This window comes from Hyperoodon ampullatus, assembly GCF_949752795.1.
Source record: "Hyperoodon ampullatus genome assembly, chromosome: 4".
Lineage (NCBI taxonomy): Eukaryota > Metazoa > Chordata > Mammalia > Artiodactyla > Ziphiidae > Hyperoodon > Hyperoodon ampullatus.
This window is the reverse complement of record NC_136917.1, coordinates 92364028-92378674: the sequence shown is the minus strand read 5'-3', so window position 1 is coordinate 92378674 and position 14647 is coordinate 92364028. Positions and strand designations below refer to the sequence as shown.

The 14647-nt window shown below is 32.6% G+C and overlaps 1 protein-coding gene across 14 annotated transcripts in view; it reads left to right on the top strand.

The window, feature by feature from the left end:
* PPIP5K2 (diphosphoinositol pentakisphosphate kinase 2) overlaps nt 1–14647 on the top strand; it is a gene marked incomplete at its 5' end in the record, with an annotated part of 70509 nt that overhangs the window by 4039 nt on the left and 51823 nt on the right. For all 14 annotated transcript variants that reach the window (XM_079703541.1, XM_079703537.1, XM_079703546.1 and 11 more), the window contains 7 exons: nt 1511–1601; nt 3288–3373; nt 4401–4555; nt 5779–5880; nt 6999–7160; nt 8822–8943; nt 10203–10304. In XM_079703541.1, coding sequence (XP_079559667.1) covers nt 1511–1601; nt 3288–3373; nt 4401–4555; nt 5779–5880; nt 6999–7160; nt 8822–8943; nt 10203–10304 — 820 coding nt within the window. The remainder of the gene's footprint in view (nt 1–1510; nt 1602–3287; nt 3374–4400; nt 4556–5778; nt 5881–6998; nt 7161–8821; nt 8944–10202; nt 10305–14647) is intronic.

Below are 14647 nucleotides of genomic sequence, written 5' to 3'. Positions count from 1 at the left end.
GGTTCTTCCTATTTATTAAGTTAAAGCTAGTTATTTGCTTGTAAAAACTAGATACTACCTAAGGTCATATCCCACATGCTGCCTCTTTAACAGCAACAAAAGCAGGGTAATGACTATATAGGCGTTTCTTATTTCCTGAATTGTGTTAGAAGGCTCCAAACCATAGACATTGAGACATCTTTACAGTAAGTGATGAATTCTTAGAGTCTATAAAACTAGATGGGTTTGTGATTTGTGGCCCATTGATTCTTGGTATAGAGTACTTATAATTAAATGTTAAAAGCTAAGAGGAATTTAGGAATAAATCTTTTTTTTAACTGACCATAGCTCTTTGTTTTGTTTTTGTTTTTTTAACTTCAGTAGGCTTTAACACTTCCTTCCTCTACTAACTATTCTGATAATGAAACAAAATACAGTGTCTTCACAGATACACTGTAGCATACTATAGTTAAATGCTAAAGCTATGCCTGATGATTGTTACCCTTTTGCTTATTTATTAAAATATTGTTATTTAGGGAATAATAATAGTTAACATTTATTGAGCACTTATTATGCCAGGTATTGTAATAAGTGTTTTATATACACTATTATATTTAATTTCCCAAAAACCCTTTTAGTTAATATACCCCTTTACAACTGGGAATCAGAGACTTGGAGATATTAAATAAATTTGCCCACAGTCACATAGCTAATGAAAGATGGAGTTAGGATTTGAACCTTGGTTTATGCTTTTAACATCTATGGTATACTGCCATTCTTAATCATATACTACAGATTGATGGATAAAATTGGAGTCTTTTAGTGTTAATACAGAGAGTGAAGTATAATCATTAAAATTATTTAGATTTTTTTAGATCTCTTACTATATCTGCCATTTGATTTGTTTTCATTGTAATTAGTAATTTTACCAAAGTCTAGAAATTTTAAGGACTTAATTTCTGTGTTAACATTGACCTAGTTAACAGCAAGCATGATTCTGCTCATATATTTTATATTTTGAGCATATCTGTTGAATGTAAATTAATCTTTCTTTTGCTGTTTTTGAAGATGCTTAAGTTCTTTGAATTATCAGCTAATTTATATGTATACGCATCAAAATATCATTAGTGAGAAGAGGAGGAGTTATATAAATTTTTAAAAAATCTCCAGGTGATTGTGATACACTTATTTATATATAGATTTCTATCTGTGTATGAGGTAGTCTTACCTTCTGTCAGGTGACTTTGAATAATCAGGCATCAACTAACATGTCAGTGCTCTAAATTGGGTTATGTAACCACTGGCTTGCTGTGCCTTATCTATCAAATTCACTAAGAAAAAATAAGATTTATTTACTAGTACAAGATAAATCAAGTTTTGTGTATTTATTATTCTGTGTTATAAAGAAAGCAGTTACATGCATAATGAAATTAGTCTTTTATAGGAAGTGGCATAAATTCAAGTTGATTAAGTTATAGATGTCAACTTATCTTGAGATTCTACAGAATATGTTAATAATATGTGTTCTTAGGATTTCCACTGGACAAAGCAGTTGCCTATGCAAAACTCAGGAATCCATTTGTAATCAATGACTTGAATATGCAGTATCTCATACAAGATAGGTGAGTGGTTAAATTGGCTAAATTAAGGAAGGAAAATTAACATTTATTTAGTATCTACTTAAGCTGACATGGTACAGGTGTTTTTATACATATATAGATTTGTGGTATCCTTGAAATAATACTTAGAAATAGGTATTTATACCCAATTTTACAGGTGACAAAACTTGAGAATCAGGAAGATCATTTAGTTTGCCAAGAGTCACAAGTAGTTTCTCAGGTAGTGGGACAAGGACTTAAACCAGGTCTGTTTAATTTCCAGACCCTACTAAACCATTGAAAATTATGAACAGTTTTTCTGTCATGTGACTGATGATGAAGCTACGGCTTTACCCATTATAACTAGGTTTTTAATGGTAAAGTGGAACCATTTTGAGAAATATTTTACTGTATATCTTAGCAATTCATTTAACAGGTCAAAAGCATAGATATTTAAAAGAAATTGTAAAATACAAATGCATTTATATATTTCATTTAATTGGTGTTTCATTCTACTGGCTACCCTTATAATTTCACCGGCATTCTATTCTGTATTAGCATTACAATATGAGGTTATACATATGAAAATGCTGTAAGAAGTGTAAGGCCCTATAGTTTTTTGTTTTTCTATTTTTGTTTTTCCTTTTCCAGATAGTAATGTTATTAATATCTCAATTTTTATAACATTTTACCTAGGTTTACATGTTTATATATTATAAATATATATATGTATATATATATATAAATGCATATTCATTTTAAGAAATTTAGAAAATAAAATCATGAAGAAAGGCATTGGGTCTTCCCTGGTGGCGCAGTGGTTGAGAGTCCGCCTGCCGATGCAGGGGACATGGGTTCGTGCCCCGGTCTGGGAAGATCCCACATGCTGCGGAGTGGCTGGGCCCGTGAGCCATGGCCGCTGAGCCTGCGTGTCCGGAGCCTGTGCTCCACAATGGGAGAGGCCACAACAGTGAGAGGCCCGCGTACCGCCAAAAAAAAAAAAGGCATTTAACCCTGCCACTACGTTTACCATATTTTTTTACTATAGAAAGCAATACATATATGCACTTACATTTTACAAAATTAGGATCACATTTCTATTAAAAGACTATAAACATTTTCCCACATTGTTAAATATTCTTTGAGTACTGTATAAGGTTTTTAATACTTAGGTAATATTCTGTCATTGTGATGTAGTAACTTTAACCATTTCTTTTTATACATTTACATTCCCAATTTTAAAAATTAGTATTTTAATATGCCACAAAAAGTATTGTGCATACACTTTTGTTCTAATATTGCTGAATATTTACTTAGAATACAGTTTTTCAATGTTTTAAATGACATATTTGTTTACTTAAAAAAAGACTTTATATGCATGACTTTTTTTTTTTTTTTTTTTTTGCGCTACGCGGGCCTCTCACTGTTGTGGCCTCTCCCGTTGCGGAGCACAGGCTCTGGACGCGCAGGCTTAGCGGCCATGGCTCACGGGCCCAGCCGCTTCGCGGCATGTGGGATCTTCCTGGACCAGGGCACGAACCCGTGTCCCCTGCATCGGCAGGCGGACTCTCAACCACTGCGCCACCAGGGAAGCCCTGCATGACTTTTTTAGTGATAGAACAGTAATAATGTACTTTATGAACAGTAGAGTAATATACTCATTGTGAAACAGAGCAATAAAACAATAAGGATATTTTCTTTTTTCTTCAGGAGAGAAGTATATAGTATTCTTCAAGCTGAGGGTATTTTACTTCCTCGTTATGCAATTTTGAATCGTGACCCAAATAATCCCAAAGGTAAGAGTAAGAGATTTTAAACAAGCTATCTTTTATCACTTAACATACTTTTGAGCCACTCTCTTCTATAATTAAATGGAAAGAATTTAAATTATGGTATTCTATTCAATTTTTAAAAAATGATCCAAATAGGCAATTAAATTTCAATTAAAATGTGACACTGTGAACTACAAGGCTAACTAATAATCAGGAGTTGTATATCCTACATTTCTTTGGTCTACATTTGACATATCAGAATCATAAAGAAGAATTTTTAAATTACATGCTTAATAAATTTGTATTGATTGGGGTAAATGAGTGATTCATCTATGACTATTGAATTAAGTATTAGAAACTTCATGTTAGTATGCCACAACTAAACTTCTGATGAGTAGGAATTTTGAAATACTACTATTTATTAATATTTTAAAGTACCCTTTGCTTCATTTTCCTGGTTATCTAAAACATAGCATGTAAGTTACACTTAGTCTAAAAAGGCAAGATAAATGTTTATGTGTTTTAATATTCTGATAACTATTTTGGGGAATTTTGATGACTATTGTACATTAGAGGAACTTTATTAAAAACCAGATATAATACCATCTGTAACAGGGAACTTTTCTCATTTGTCTAGAGGTACAACTTGCTGATTGGATTGCTTGCTTACTCTGTATATTGGTTAATTTTCTAACTTAAATAATTTCATGTTTTATGGTATCTGTGGTATAATGATTCCATACATTTTTCAGAAGATGATAGCATTATGGAGTTATTTCTCAATCTTTCTTGTGTATCATTTCATATCTAACTTTGAATTCTATGGGGTGACAGGGTAAAATGGCAGGTCCATTAGATTTTTGAAGAATATAGTTCCTAATGTCACAGGTCATATGTTTGCATAAATATTTTTAATTAAAATCAAATCAGTACATTATCCAAGGTTACTTTTCTTTGTAATCTCTATTATAGTAAAAAAAAAAAGTCCTCAATAATAATATTATATCTAGGTAATATACAATATATAATTTTTCTTGCTATTGATTTATAGAATGTAATCTGATTGAAGGGGAAGATCATGTAGAAGTAAATGGGGAAGTTTTCCAAAAGCCATTTGTAGAAAAGCCAGTCAGTGCAGAAGACCACAATGTTTACATTTATTATCCAACATCTGCTGGTGGTGGAAGTCAAAGACTTTTTCGAAAGGTAAACCTTTGTTACCCTAGTGAATACTATTCTAAATACATTGTTGTATAAATTTTACTAAAAGTAATCAAGCATTTAGTAAAACTAAGATTAACAATGTATCATTTAGAGATAAATTAATAAAACTGATATATCAATATTTTGTTAGAAAAGCAAGGCATCATTTTAGTTATTAATGTTGTTTATGCAAAAGCTTACCTACTGAATACCAAGAAAGTTATTTGATCTTCTTTCTACCTTCCATTTATGTATCTGTCATGTGGGAAATTCGGTAAAGATCAGCATTTTTTTTAAGAAAAATGGCCTCCCAAATGGATAGTTCATAGAAAAAGTAATGCCAATGAACTCTTAAATACATGAAAGTATGCTCAAAATTTTACACCCATAATAAAATAAATGTAAATCAAGTCTAAAATATAATGACATTGAATTACTTTTTGAATTAACAAGATCAAAAAGATTGAGGTAGTTGGAAAACAAGTACAAGCCCAAACGTTGTTAGCAACATTTCTACTTAGCAATATAACTTAGCAATATATCAGGATTAAAAGTGCACGTTCACTCATAAACAATCATGGAAATGCAAAGTAAGAACACAATGAGGTACTTGTTTTATATTCATTAGAGTGGCAAATATTAGGAAGTCTGACAATACCAAATATAGATAATTGTAGATCAGTAGAAACTCTTATACATTGCTGGAGGGACTGGAAATTATTAAAACAGTTTTTAAAAGATTTTGGCATTATTTTGTAAGTTGAATGTCAGCATATTCTATCACCTAGTGATTCCACTTCTAGTATATGTCTTAGAAACACTCCTGCACGCATGTGCCACGGGGATATTTAAAAGAAAGTTTGAAGCAAGGTTGCTCTACTAGCTAAAGCTTAGAAAACAACCTAAATATATATTGATAGGCAAATGAATGAATTATGGGCTATTTATACAGAGGAAAATTCTATAGTATTAAGAAAGTAGTTACATGCAGCAATATGGTTGAATCTTAGAAACACTGTTCTTAGTGTTCATTGTATTTTTACGCTATTCAAGTTACAATTACGGCAGAAAATAATATAGTGTCAACTATGTAATGTGTTGTTAAATATTTGTAGATTAAAAAAAATTTTGGAAATATCAGTGATGGAAATAGATGGTAAAAAGGGTTATTTTATAAAAATGAGAATAATTTAGTTTTTACATTGATAGACTTCTTTTATTTTCAGATTGGCAGTAGAAGTAGTGTTTATTCCCCAGAAAGCAATGTACGAAAAACAGGCTCATATATATATGAAGAGTTTATGCCCACAGATGGTACTGATGTTAAGGTAGGATTGATTAAAGTATATTTTTATTTTGTATTTTGAGTTTACCAGTGATCTCAGAAAAAGAGATTACCCTTTAGTTAGCTATATCTAACCTCTATTCTAAATCTCTTTCTTTTTAACTAGGGATTCTTAATCTGTTTTGTATTATGAATGCCATTGGCAGTCTGAAGCCTATGGACCCTTTATAGAGGATAATATTCTTAAATGCTTAAAATAAACCACACAGGATTACCAAGGAGACAAATTTTATTGAATATTTAAAAACCAACCCAAAATATAGTGGGTAAGGGTCTAATAGCCACCACGATGTTTCCAGGCATTGATCAGTGTAAATGATATTTTGAGAACTTTGACAACTATAATGTGATTAAAAAAAAAATAGGTGTGATTTCTGTTGGTGACATATAAGGTCTTAACTGCTTTACCTTCAGCCAGTGTGTGTCTAGAGAGTTCTTTCTTAGGTGTAAACCTGATCATGAACTTCTTTTTAAAAATTCTCTTGTGGATCCTCATTGACCACAGGGTAATAATCAGATTTATAAGGTTGGCATAGATACTTCACAGTCTGCCCTCTGTCCTACAAACCTTATTTCTTACATTATAAACCATACCAAATAACATACTGTTACCTGAATACATCATGCTGTTTTGTTTCTCTGCCCTTTGTCTGTGTTTATTACCTCTGCTTAGAGTGCGTTTCCCTCTCTTGTCTGCTTTTGAATTCATGCTGTCCCTCATCCCCCACCCCCTTTTAAATCTTTATTTTGAAAGTTACTTCCTTCTGTAATTTTTTTATTTATTTGTACCTCTACTTTGTTAAACTAAAAAATTTGAGAAGGATCACATCATATGCATTCTAGTATTCCCTCATAATGTTCAGTATAATTATTTTTAATAGAGAACAGAACCTCACTTTACCAATTTTTGCTGTATAATTAATTATTTATAACCTCTTCCAGTGTATTGAAAATTTTCACATGTAAAATAGAAAGATGTGTGAAAAAATAGTCTGGACACTGAGGTATTTTTTATTTATTATTTTTTATTTGAATTTGTTGTCTGCTGTTTTTATTTATATATTTTTTTGAGTAAAATATGTATTTTAATATTTCTGAAAGGTTTATACAGTAGGTCCAGATTATGCCCATGCTGAAGCTCGAAAATCTCCTGCACTTGATGGCAAGGTGGAACGAGATAGTGAAGGAAAAGAAGTAAGATACCCTGTTATTCTCAATGCACGAGAGAAATTAATTGCTTGGAAAGTCTGCCTTGCATTTAAGGTAAGATGTTATGCAGGCCATATAGACTCTTGTAAAAATTCTAATTTTTTGTTTTTTGAGTAAATGAGATGTTATTTGGGCTTATAACAGGAGAAATAAGCAGAGAAAATAAAGTGGTATATCTGAATGGTTTATGTACTTTTCAAGGGATTCTTGTAGTGCCATTAATATTAAAATATATATAATAAATGAAGACCTTTGTTTCTCTTTATTCTTTCTGTATTATATAGAAGGAAACCTTGTCAATTTATTCAGAAATTACAATTACAGAGGAAAACTTAACTGAAACAGTAGAATTACAGGAGTATTATTTAACATACCCCTATAACCAAAACTGATTACAAGTATCTATTCAGAGTTGATAAATGATTTTTTAAATAAAAAATGTCATCAGTCTTCTAGCCTTTGCAATTGATCCTTTAGCCTATTATTATTTTTTAATTTTTTTTTATTTTAGAGGGTTTTTTTGTGTTGTTTTTTTTTTTTTGCTGTACGCGGGCCTCTCACTGCTGTGGCCTCACCCGTTGTGGAGCACAGGCTCCGGATGCGCAGGCTCAGCGGCCATGGCTCACGGGCCCAGCCGCTCCGTGGCATGTGGGATCCTCCCGGACCAGGGTACGAACCCGTGTCCCCTGCATCGGCAGGCGGACTCTCAACCACTGCGCCACCAGGGAAGCCCCCTTTAGCCTATTATATATAGTAAAATATGTTCATGAAGGCTATACTAATACACTTCTTAAAGAAAACTTTTTACTTATGACATTTGACTAGTTCTCTCAATCTGTATTATTAGGCTTTGCCTGTACTGTACAGTAAAGGTTTAAATATAGTTCAACTTGCATCTAATAAAGGATAAACTTTATCTTGTTGAAGCCTTGCCTTGGATATGTAACTTAAAGACTAGTGTATATTACTGGTTATCAAATAATAAATAAGTTCTTTGTGTTTTAATAATTTGAAGTCTCTCATGGAAGGAATCTTAGCCTGAAATATGTTTTAATAGCTTTATATGAATTGTTTTAATTTTGTAATACCAGGATTCCAAAAGCCTTGACTTAAAATCACATTATACTAATATGTGATATATGAATATAAAATGTAGAAGATCAGAAAATTCCTGGAGCCTGAGCAGGAAATTCATACCCTTCAACTGTTTTCTCCCAAATAAAGTAAATTTATTTCAGGTGCTCACAAGTATGTGGTTATCAGGGTTTAAAAGATTCATAGGGATAATGGGACATTTCCTCTGGGATATATCTTCAAAACTTTCTCCTGTTTAGGTTTTTTTTTTTTTTTTGGAATAAAATGATATAATTTCTACTAGCACAGAATTTATCGAAGGCTTTAAAAATTTTTACTTCTGTTTTTTAATAAAATGTTAATTGAAGAACTTCTTGATTTCTTGGCCTCTCTAGTCCCGTAAGCATTATTGTTCTATATCTACTTCATAGGAAGAACTTAAATAATCATATGACATGTATATTTTCAGAGTATTAAAGTTACAGATAAGTAGTTTCTTTGTTTTTACTTGCTATGAAGTAAACTGATAAGCAGTAATATACTTTTAGGCAGTTATAAAATTTGATGTGTTCTAATAAGACTGGAAAACTGTAAGTCATAATTCAAATGGAACTTTAAAGTTTATAATTTATTTTAAATAGCAAACAGTTTGTGGCTTTGATTTGTTACGGGCCAATGGACAGTCCTATGTCTGTGATGTCAATGGCTTCAGTTTTGTGAAAAATTCCATGAAGTATTATGATGATTGTGCAAAAATACTTGGGTAAGATTTTCTTCTTTATATTTCTTCCTCTTTACTTTTGTTACAGCTAATGCATACTAGTTATTCAGAAACCAAATAACGGTAAACATCAAGTGATCAGGGTTTTGTAAACACTGCAGAGTAAAAATCAGTGTTCATAAAATGACACGCCCAAAGACCATGCCAAATCCTGAATTACACTTTGGGTTATGAAAGACAAATCAGTATATGACCAGTATAGATAAAGGCTTAAAGGTATTTAACTTCATAGATTTAGAAATGCTGTAACAGTGATTTTTAGTGATTATTACAGTGGTTATTCATCAAAATGGCTAATTTATTTGATTATTTTGTTTCTCAAGTTTTTGATATGTAATTATAGTACTTAATGGTACAAAATTAACCAGGGTAAGTAACCAGAATAAAATAGAAATATTTGGAATTTAGAATTCTTTTGAATGATTCTGCTTTCTACACACATGTTACTTTAAAATAATCTCATGAGATTATGAAGTGAATATAAAAGAAATTATTGCATATAGAAATGCCATTTTTATATTCTTTGACTTATTTTCTTATATCCTGATTTAGACGACTTGAAAGACAAGAACTATTTTTAAACCATTTCAAAGTATATTTGACAAAGCCATAAAAACTTACACATTAAAATGTATTTTAATAATTGGGGTCAGCTGTTATAGTATATTTCAAAGGTTTGTGAACTTACCCTTAAAGTGAAATTTGGGGGAGCTTACTAAATTTTAGCATGAGTAAATGCTAAGTTTAAACAAAACAAAAAATGTCTTATAATTACTTAAACATGTTTTCATTATTAACCTTATTAGCAAAGAGTAATAAGAAATTTGTTAAACATGAGCAATAGTGTTTAAAATAGCTTTGCAGGTGATAAATAAAAACTGAAAGAAATGATCAGTGGCCACACAGAAGAGATAATCTTGGATTTCAGAATCTTTGTAAGTAGATACGCAGTTACAGTGATTTACTTGAATCCTGTGTAATTTATATTTTTAAAATGAGAGTAAATAAGTACAGCCAAATTCATGACATCCTGTTAGTGTGTTCTATACAACAGTTTAGCACTACTGATCTAATTTTTCTTGATCAGGGTTGATTTTTTAGGTTACATTTTATGTGCTGTATTCACATAATCACTAGATAGTTTGACTTTAACTCCTATAATACTCAGTTATTTGTCATTAAATACCCAGGTTTGTCTTAAAATGAACTAGTTTAATTTTTCTTTTCTTTTTGTCTTGAAGGAATATTGTAATGCGAGAGCTTGCTCCACAGTTTCATATCCCCTGGTCGATACCCTTAGAAGCTGAAGATATCCCGATTGTACCAACTACATCTGGAACTATGTAAGTTTAAATATTTTCATTTAGAAACTCCTTGCGTTTTCCCCATTGGTTAGTGCTATTACAGTGAAGATTACATTTCTGAATAATTATTAGACACTCTACTGTGTATGTTTTCATATGATTGACTTTGCAGATGGAGAAATAGATTATATGCTTTTACATGGTGCTATTTAGACTAAAGATCTTTTCTGTTGTTACAAATAAAATCCTGAAACATGCTTAGATAATTATAGAACTATTGAATTAAGCCATAAGAATAAAGGAGGTGCCAACAGATGTGTTCCTTAAAGGTTCGTGTTCAGTGGTCATACAACTTTGGTGCTCTCAGCATGTAAAGGAAAAATATACAGTTATATCTTGAAGTAAATTAATTAGACCAACATTGCCAAAGTGTTTCATAAATTCTAGTGAAAGTTACTGCTTGAAATTCACCTATCACTCAGGTGGGTTGACCAAATGCTTCATATTCACAGCTTAGATCTTTATGTTAGCATATTAAATATTCTTAGGAGTCCTGATTGGGGCAGAGAGGAGGGCAAAAATACTTAATTTTGATTTAAACCAATATTTCCAAACTTATTTAACACAAAACATGTTTTTGGCTAACTTATTCTATAGAGTTGTGTTCTATGTCTCACAGTTTGGCAAATGTTAAATTGTACCCTACCATTCTTGCTAAAACAGTTTTATCTTCCAGTAACTTGAGTTTGAAATATTTTTCTTCTTACATGGGCAACATAAATATAGCAGCTTTATTTTGTTTGATTTAATGAAATCTCAGTCTATAGTGATCTATGCTACAGGGCAGATGATTAAGGAAGTTAGGAGATTACAGTCCATTTACTTTTTAAAAAAATATTTATTTATTTATTTTAACATCTTTATTGGAGTATAATTGCTTTACAATGGTGTGTTAGTTTCTGCTTTATAACAAAGTGAATCAGCTATACATATACATATATCCCCATATCTCTTCCCTCTTGTGTCTCCCTCCCTCCCACCCTCCCTATCCCACCCCTCTATGTGGTCACAAAGCACCGAGCTGATCTCCCTGTGCTATGCGGCTGCTTCCCACTAGCTATCGATTTTACATTGGGTAGTGTATATATGTCCATGCCACTTTCTCACTTTGTCCCAGCTTACCCTTCCCCCTCCCCGTGTCTTCAAGTCCATTCTCTACTAGGTCTGTGTTTTTATTCCCATCCTGCCCCTAGGTTCTTCATAACCACTTTTTTTTCTTAGATTCCATGTATATATGTTAGCAGATGGTATTTGTTTTTCTGTATCTGACTTGCTTGACTCTGTATGACAGACTCTAGGTCCATCCACCTCACTACAAATAACTCAATTTCGTTGCCTTTTATGCGGGAGTAATATTCCATTGTATACTTGAGCCACATCTTCTTTATCCATTCATCTGTCGATGGACACATAGGTTGCTTCCATGTCCTGGCTATTGTAAACAGAGCTGCAATGAACATTGTGGTACATGACCCTTTTTGAATTATGGTTTTCTCAGGGTATATGCCCAGTAGTGGGATTCCTGGGTTGTATGGTAGTTATATTTTTTGTTTTTTAAGGAACCTCCATACTGTTCTCTATAGTGGGTGTATCAGTTTACATTCCAACCAACAGTGCAAGAGGGTTCACTTTTCTCCACACTGTCTGCAGCATTTATTGTTTGTAGATTTTTTGATGATGGCCATTCTGACCCATGTGAGGTGATACCTCATTGTAGTTTTGATTTGCATTTCTCTAATGATTACTGATGTTGAGCATCCATTCATATGTTTGTTGGCAATCTGTATATCTTCTTTGGAGAAATGTCTGTTTAGGTCTTCTGCCCATTTTTGGATTGTGTTGTTTGTTTTTTTGATATTGAGCTGCATGAGCTGCCTACAAATTTTGGAGATTAATCCTTTGTCAGTTGCTTCCTTTGCAAATATTTTCTCCCATTCTGAGGGTTGCCTTTTCATCTTGTTTACGGTTTCCTTTGCTGTGCAAAAGCTTTTCAGTTTCATTAGGTTCCATTTGTTTATTTTTGTTTTTATTTCCATTTCTGTAGAAGGTGGGTCAAACAGGATCTTGCTGTGATTTATCTCATAGAGTGTCCTGCCTATGTTTTCCTCTAAGAGTTTTATAGTGTCTGGCCTTACATTTAGGTCGTTAATCCATTTTGAGTTTATTTTTGTGTATGGTGTTAGGGAGTGTTCTAATTTCATTCTTCTACATGTAGCTGTACAGTTTTCCCATCACCACTTATTGAAGAGGTTATCTTTTCTCCGTTGTATATTGTTGCCTCCTTTATCAAATATAAGGTGACCATATGTGCATGGGTTTATCTCTGGGCTTTCTGTCCTGTTCCATTGATCTATATTTCTTTTTTTGTGCCAGTACCATACTGTGTTGATTACTGTAGCTTTGTAGTATTGTCTGAAGTCAGGGAGCCTGATTCCGCCAGCTCCATTTTTCTTTCTCAAGATTGCTTTGGCTATTTGGGGTCTTTTGAGTTTCCATACAAATTGTAAAATTTTTGGTTCTAGTTCTGTGAAAAATGCCATTGATAATTTGATAGGGATTGCATTGAATCTGTAGCTTGCTTCGGGTAGTATAGTCATTTTCACACTGTTGATTCTTCCAATCCAAGAACATGGTATATCTCTCCATCTGTTTGTATCATCTTTAATTCTTTCATCAGTGTCTTATAATTTTCTGCATACAGGTCTTTTGTCTCCTTAAGTAGGTTTATTCCTAGGTATTTTATTCTTTTTGTTACAATGGTAAATGGGAGTGTTTCCTTAATTTCTCTTTCAGATATTTTATCATTAGTGTATAGGAATGCAAGAGATTTCTGTGCATTAATTTTGTGTCCTGCTACTCTACCAAATTCATTGATTAGCTCTAGAAGTTTTCTGGTAGCATCTTTAGGATTCTCTGTGTATAGTATGTCATCTGCAAACAGTGACAGCTTTACTTCTTTTCCGATTGGGATTCCTTTTATTTCTTTTTCTTCTCTGATTGCTGTGGCTAAAACTTCCAGAACAGTGTTGAATAATAGTGGTGAGAGTGGGCAACCCTGGGTTGTTCCTGATCTTAGTGGAAATGGTTTCAGTTTTTCACCATTGAGGATGATGTTGGCTGTGGGTTTGTCATATATGGCCTTCATTATGGTGAGGAAAGTTCCCTCCATGCCTACTTTCTGGAGGTTTTTTTTTATCATAAATGGGTGTTGAATTCTGTCGAAAGCTTTTTCTGCATCTATTGAGATGATCATATGGTTTTTATTCTTCCATTTGTTAATATGGTATATCACTTTGATTGATTTGCATATATTGAAGAGTCCTTGCATTCCTGAGATAAACCCCACTTGATCATAGTGTACGATCCTTTTAATGTGCTGTTGGATTCTGTTTGCTAGTATTTTGTTGAGGATTTCTGCATGTGTATTCATCAGTGATATTGGCCTGTAGATTTCTTTCTATCTGACACGTTTGGTTTTGGTATCAGGGTGATCGTGGCCTTGTAGAATGAGTTTGGGTGTGTTCCTCCCTCTGCTATATTTTGGAAGAGTTTGAGAAGGGTAGGTGTTAGCTCTCCTCTAAATGTTTGATAAAATTCGCCTGTGAAGCCATCTGGTCCTGGGCTTTTGTTTTTTGGAAGACTTTTAATCACAGTCTCAATTTCAGTGCTTCTGACTGGTCTGTTTATATTTTCTGTTTCTTTCTGTTCAGTCTCGGAAGGCTGTGCTTTTCTAAGAATTTGTCCGTTTCTTTTTAGTTGTCCATTTTATTGGCATATAGGTGCTTGTAGTAATCTCTCATGATCCTTTGTATTTCTGCAGTGTCAGTTGTTACTTCTCCTTTTTCATTTCTAATTCTGTTGATTTGAGTCTTCTCCCTTTTTTCTTGATAAGTCTGGCTAATGGTTTATCAATTTTGTTTATCTTCTCAGAGAACCAGCTTTTAGTTTTATTGATCTTTGCTATTGTTTCCTTCATTTCTTTTTCATTTATTTCTGATCTGATCTTTATGATTTCTTTCCTTCTGCTAAATTTGGGTTTTTTTTGTTCTTTCTCTAATTGCTTTAGGTGTAAGGTTAGGTTGTTTATTTGAGATGTTTCTCGTTTCTTAAGGTAGGATTGTATTACTATAAACTTCCCTGTTAGAACTGCTTTTGCTGCATTCCATAGGTATTGGGTCGTCTTGTTTTCATTGTCATTTGTTTCTAGGTATTTTTTCATTTCCTCTTTGATTTCTTCAGTAATCTCTTGGTTATTAAGTAGTGTATTGTTTAGCCTCCATGTGTTTGTATTTTTACAGATTTTTTTTCCTCTAATTGATATC